This window comes from Impatiens glandulifera, chromosome 2 (genome assembly GCF_907164915.1).
Source record: "Impatiens glandulifera chromosome 2, dImpGla2.1, whole genome shotgun sequence".
NCBI lineage: Eukaryota > Viridiplantae > Streptophyta > Magnoliopsida > Ericales > Balsaminaceae > Impatiens > Impatiens glandulifera.
In genome coordinates this window covers 13,526,788-13,533,774 of record NC_061863.1, presented here as the reverse complement: position 1 = coordinate 13,533,774, position 6,987 = coordinate 13,526,788, and the positions used below count along the sequence as shown (strand labels likewise).

Genomic DNA, 6,987 nt, shown 5'->3' with positions numbered 1-6,987 from the left:
TGGTTAACTTTATTATATTTATAATTGATTTTATTTTATTATGTTGGATTAATATATATTTTTCTAATTTTCTATTTTTCTTATAATTTCACTATAACTCTTTAATAAAATATTTATTTAATTTTTTTAATAATACGGAGCAAACATTTTCGACAATGAAAATGTGAAGACTGAATTTCGCAATAAAATAGATCATGATTTTTTCGCCGATTCTTTGACGCTTTATATTGAACGAGATTTATCTATGGATGTAAATATATATATTATTATAGATGAATTTTATGTTGTAAAGTCTCGTAAAGTTTAACTTATTTAATTATTATAGTATAACGTCTTTTTTGATATATAATTTATTACACAAAATTTAAACTCACTTAAGGTAAATTCCTGGATCCATCCCTTATCGGGATAATTTGATGGGCATCCCATAAACATCCAAAAATCCGAAGATGAGTATATGATGGATTTTGTTTTTTTTGTTAAAAAAATTGAAGAGGAGATAGATAATTTAATAATTTATGGAGAAAATATTAAGTAATTATGTTTCCATTTGTAATGAATGATGCCAAAATTATGGAGGTAAAGAAGCCTGGGAAAGTAAAGTACGATTAATATTATTAAGCCTAAAGATTTTCTTTCAATTTTCCATTTTGAGGTGATGTATGAGGACATAAGAAACAAAAAAAAGGCCATGTTATTTACAAAATTCCCAAAAAGGGTCTCACAATCGTTATAAAATTGGATGTTTTATGTCTATTTCAAACCAAGTGTGAATAAATATTCTAAAATTTAAGTCCATAGAATAATTATCAGATTTATTTCACAAAGAAAAAGTTCACAAAAACTTATAATAATCCTTCAATAATAATATATAATATCGGTGATCGGAAAATTCAAAACAAAAAATGTTCATAATATCTTCATAATCTTCTTATTTGAGGTTTTCGATTGACAAAATGATAAATACGAATAACTTAATAAATTATTTGCCTTTTTGTATGTTTTTATTTTTAACTTAAACGTTGCATCATTTGGATTGTAGGTTACTTTCAATTCTTCCGTATCCTTCTTTTCTCATCGCAAAATGAAGAACTAGATACTATATACTTCACAATTTTTTCATCTCTTTGAAACATTACTATATTTAGCCGTCTTAAACAATGTGTTACCTTCTTTCTTCAATTGCCTCAATTTTCTCTTATGTATCATATCCCATGACTTAGTTTTTTTTTCATCTTTTCCAGTGATTAGGAGTTGCGGATGCATGGTTGAACGCTTTGGGGACAGACTATTATTGAATCTCTATCTTTTAGAAAGAATTTGGTCACAACTTTAAAAAGACTTATTTAGCACAATTGTATAGCATTTTGGCAACAAGGTCATGTATTCGAACATTTACAATCATTAGAACTTAGTGGCAACCACCGTGGAGTGGAGTTGACGACATCCCCGATAAACAATCATTTTAAAATGAACTCTTGATATAAGTTTAACAATCAAAACCTATTTATTTCTTATTAAATTTGTTTATTGGGAGAAACAACACATCCAAATGAGATAAAAGACATAACCAAACAAAAAAAAACACCAATCAACTCTTAACTAACAAACACATAAAAAAAAAGTAAGGAAACATAAATAAAAAAATTTAGGATCGAGGAGGATTATTGTATGCAATGATAGTATAAAATGTTTGGATGAAAGTGAGCACCAACAATACAGAAGCTGCCAAGAGAGATATGGCCGACCATGGGCTGTCGAAGTAGGTGTTGCTTAATTTTGCCATCTGCACATTCCATTTCTTTCCATGATATAGGTTTATATTGTAAAACAACTCCGATAGGTAAGAAGTTTTTGGTTCAAGCGTCAAACCTTTTCCCATATTGCGGAAAATCTTAATGACATCATTCTCTGTACCTGAGAAATTTTGGACTTGAATGATTTTCTGATCGATCAAGTACTTGACATCATTATCATTGGTCATAAGGCAGTTAAGTAGAGTGATATATGTTGAAAATTGTGTTTTGGTTGGATCTTGACATTGCTCAAAAGCCATGCTGTTGAATAGTAAACAAATCATTAAGTTGTTGAGAATCAACGGGGTCATTAACAAAGTCCCATGTTTGAAATCCGCCTTCAAGAAGAACTTTGTATCCCCGGTCTTGGCGGTGATCCCCGCCTTTTGCAGATCAGAGATGGATGGGATCACTCTGGGTTGAATCATTTTGGATAAGTGTGCATACCTAGTCTTAAACTCAATGTCCGGAATTTCTGGCCACAAGGAGGTAAACAAAGTATGGAGCATGTGTAGGAGGTGTCGGAATGGCTGAAAAGGTTCTCCACCAAATCTATTTGTCGACATAGAATAGTTATTCATAATATTAAGATTAGATTTCATATTGTATTCACGAAATGTGTCTCTGAAGGCTGATACTATAGTTTCTTCTAGAGTAATGGAAGACCTTGTTATGCTAAACAATTCCTCTAGGATAATCCAAGGAATTTGATTTTCTAATTTAATCAAATCTTCGAGTATAGACTGATAGATGTTTGAAACAGATGTTATTTGATCGTGTTCAAATGAAAGAATTTGGCGTGACTTTCTAAAGAGTTCGATGATGAAACATCCGTCGAGGATAAGCATCTCAACGAATTCGAATGAGTCGAGCTGATCAACCTCTTCGGTGTATGACTTTCGAGCTCTGTGTTCGAGAGGCATAATTTTTTTAATGAGGTCTTCAAGGGATAGTTTCTTCCTATCCATTAATGCATGGAGGTAACTCCACTTAAATTGTTCAATATAGCGATATTGATCCTTTCCGCGGTGTAATGGTCCGATAGAGACCGTGTGAGGAATATATGAAGATGTCTCAGAATCGGGAAATCTTGGTGGTAGGCGATGTATGAAGGGGTATCTTTTACCATTGGAGTCTACAAGTGATTGTGGCGCAGTGGAGATCTTGATCTGCATTAGTTGGATTCTTTCTACGTCGATCTCAAATGATTGGCCTTCTTCATGAGCTGATGCTTCTGCAGGAGTGATCATATCCATATTATGGATTGGAATACTTTTGTTAGAACAGAGGAGGTGATTGAAATTTGAAAAGAAAGAGAACTGAAGAGAACTTTATGCATGTAAATTTGATTCCAAACTTCATGGGTGGTGCTTGCTGCAACTTAATATTCGTTGGTAAAAAAAATGAAGATGCTCATACAAAAGAATTCAATATATAATTATAAAGTTCGCATTCTTCTCTTTTTCCCATTTATGGGCAATTCAAAATTTGTGGTAGGTACTTTCCACTTTATTTCTCTCTTCTTTTTTATTTTTATTTTTGTTTTTATTTTTGTTTTTATTTTTAAGAAAAGGTGGTTCCATTGGGTTATATATATGAAGCTTGTATATGGTTGCTTAGTTTACATTTTAAAGTGGTTGTCTTTGAAGAAATCTCAAGCAACAAATAATTTTATCCTATACCACTTTTATTTTATAAAATTTTCAAACACTTTTACAAATAATTTAAATATATATATATATATATATAATAGTTTAGCCTTTGGGTATATCAAAAGAGTCTCACAGAATGTCATCCATTTTCGGCCCTAAGAATTTGGGACCCAATGCAAACTTAAATTTTGGGGTCCTAAAATAGTAAAAAAAATAATTTGTAATAATATAAATAGTTAATATATTATAATAAGAAAATAAGAGATTAAAAAGGAGATAAAAATAATATATATATATTGTATAATATATATTTAATATTAAAGGAGAAAAAAAACGAAAAAATAAGATTAATTATAATATAATACTTTTAAATATTAAAAATTGGGGGCCCTATAAAGATGGGGCCATATACAACTGCATAGGTTGCTTTACCCAGGGCCGAATCCATTTATGTCAAGTTGAAAAAAACTTCCAATAAATTTCTTCCAAGTATAAAGATGTACACGTTTATTCCCACATCCTTCCATCCAAATTATAAATAAAAAAATCTAATTAACCATGGTCTTCTCATTAGAGTCTTTATGAACAAATTTTATTTCACTATTAGATTTAATATTTGTTTGAAGAGTGAAGAATTCATTGATCACATTCTTCTTCATGGTAATCTTGCCAAGAGCATATGGGTTCTTTTGCCGAACTTCCTTCAAATTTTAATGAAATACACCACCAAAAGTCGTTGACTTATGGGTCAAATGGATTGAATTGAGCTCTAACAACAAAACCGCGGACGACTGAAAACCAATTCCTCTCATCATGTGGTGGACAATCTGGAAATAAATAAATAAAAGAATTTTCGAAGGGAAAAATTATGAATACGAGCGTCTCAAATAATTTATGTTACGCCCGTTTACCTTAATACGAAAAAGAGGGGCTTGTACGGGATGCTAATCATTTTTTTAGTTTCAGTTTCAGCCTTCTTGTTTCAACCGAGAATTCTAAGGTCAGTAAATTCTAACTCATATCACCATTGAGACTGAGTCAGGATGCATTGGAAATGTATTCGAGTTAGCTATAAGTTTCGTATTCTCCATATGTGGAGTTTCAAATATGTACTTGAAGAGATGTTCAGATTGTTTGACTAGAAAACAAAGACGGGTGTCATTTAGATCACTTGAATCAAAGAAAAAGTCAGAATTACTAGACTTTGTGCATTTTAAATTATGTGGGTCAATCAAGATCACTCGGTGGTGCATACTACTTTGTAACATTCATTGATGATTATTCTTGAAAAGTATTAAGCATATACATTAAAGACGATGTTGGGATACTAGGAGATGAAATATCCCTTAATGCAAGAGCAACAACAACATCGAACAATTGTGGAAACGCAAGAAAGCAACTAAAGGATGCAGACACAATATTTATAGTGGTTCGAACAAAACAGGTCTAAATCCACTTTCGAAGCACAAGAGACTCTCAAATTTATTATCAAAAATGTTACATGAATATTACCATGATTCTCTCATAATTATAGCTCACACACAACTCACAAGGAAGTAATCCTCTCAAGGCAAAGACTTGGCTTTCTAAAGTGCCAAACTTCACCTTAAATAAGCTCCAACTAGGTCAATATCAATATCTTGTACAAAACTCTACTAGAGCTTTCAAAATATTTTTATCATATTTTCCTAATTGTATTTTCATAACAAAATATCTAATTTTCTTTTGTGTTAATCTTATTTTCTAATATCAAGATTATACACCAAAAGATATAGTTTATTTTTTTTTTGTTGAATATACTATTTCTTTGTACCAAGATTGTGTACCATAAATATACCATAATTATAATATTATAAATCAATTCTCAACACTCCACCTTAATTTGCAAGCTATCTCTTTATTGTCTTTCATTATTTGTTTGGTCAACAAACAAAGTCTCCATAACTCCCTAATCCAGGAAACTGTAACATATCAGCAATATTGTCACCTTTTTGATAACAACTTCTTTTTACTCGATTATACTCCTCTCAATATAAAACCTCACATCAAACTTTAGCGTGAAAAACTCTTTTGACAAGAGTAAAACCCCGGGACCCTTATGTCTCTTAAATCATCTATTATATCACATATAATGAACCACACAATATTTTTGCAAATTAAGATTTATAATCTAACGGATTATATAAATTTTCAAAAATGCCATAATAATTAAAGATGGTACATACATATAAAATTGTATCTTCACCAATGGTGGAAATACCTAAACCTAAGTATCTAGGGAGAAAAGATAAAATAGGTGAAGAAAATAGTTTTTTCTTCCTAACACTTGCCTTCTTCTTGATTCGTCTCCCTTTTATTGTCTTGTTCTTGTCTTTGGAATTTATAATATGATAGATTACATAAATACTCAAGAACAACATCATCATGAAAGATGACATATATATATAATCTATCTTCACATATTGTGGAAATACTTATACGTATGTATCTAGGGAGTGAAGAGAAAGTAGTTGAATAAAAATAGATTTTCTTCCTAATATCTGCCTTCGTCTTAATTTTCCTTTCTCTCTCTTTGTCTTATGTTGGAAAAAACCCTAACAGAAACAAAAGAAGAAAACAAACGAAAGAACACACTAACAAAATTTGATAACGGAATTCGGCCAAAATGTTGCATACGTCTCCGAGCACTAAAGTTATCAATTAATAAGAAGAAGAGATACAAGTATTGGGTACAAATACTAATTTTCAATATTAAAAAATAGTTTTAAGTGCTTCCAATTGGCGCTCTTCAGCGCCGACTCAAACACGGAAGATGTTTACCAAATCTAAACAATGTTTAGATTTGGTTTTTCCCATGTCTTTCATCTCCAACACTTTACCCAACCTTCAATTTATTAATTTCATATTGGCTCATTGATACTATCAACATATCATCAATGTACAAGAGTAGATGGATATAAGACTCATCTTGCAGTTTGCACAAATACACACATGAATTGAATATGCTTCTTGTGTACTTGTGCTTCATCATAAACTTGTCAACGCCTGTACCATTGTCTCGACGATTGCTTCAACCTGTACAATGATTTATTCAACTTGCAAACTCAATTTTCTTTATCAACAACTTTGAATCTATCTGGTTGATAAATGTAGATTTCCTCGTTCAAATGACCGTATTTGACTGTGGTCTTCACATCTGGTTGAGCTAACTCCAAATTCATCTGCGCTACTAAGACCACAAAATTCTAATGGAAGAGTGTTTAACAACAGGAGAAAGTACCTCATTATAGTCAACTCCTTCCTTCTGAGCGTAATCTTTAGCTACCAATTTTTCCTTTTAGCGAACATCAAATTTTTCGAGAAATTCTTCTTTCTTAGCAAATATTCATATACAACCAATAGCCTTCTTCCTTTTTGGTAGATGCATCAACTTGCATATCTCATTCTTCTGAAGAGATTGCATCTCATCCTTCTGAAGAGATTGCATCTCATCTTCCATAACACCTCTCCTTTTTCCATTTTCAGTACTTCGACTGACA

The 6,987-nt window shown here is 31.4% G+C and overlaps 1 protein-coding gene across 1 annotated transcript; it reads right to left on the bottom strand.

Moving 5' to 3' along the window:
* Positions 1–1,537: 1,537 nt before the first annotated feature.
* Positions 1,538–3,085, bottom strand: LOC124927836 (UPF0481 protein At3g47200-like). The gene has a single exon (XM_047468319.1). The coding sequence runs from the start codon at positions 3,050–3,052 to the stop codon at positions 1,649–1,651; it is 1,404 nt and encodes a 467-aa protein (XP_047324275.1). The 5' UTR covers positions 3,053–3,085; the 3' UTR covers positions 1,538–1,648.
* Between the last annotated feature and the right edge of the window lie 3,902 nt (positions 3,086–6,987).

Coding starts and splice junctions, on each gene's coding strand:
- LOC124927836 (XM_047468319.1), bottom strand. CDS start 3,052: ATGGATATGATCACTCCTGCAGAAGCATCAGCTCATGAAGAAGGCCAA.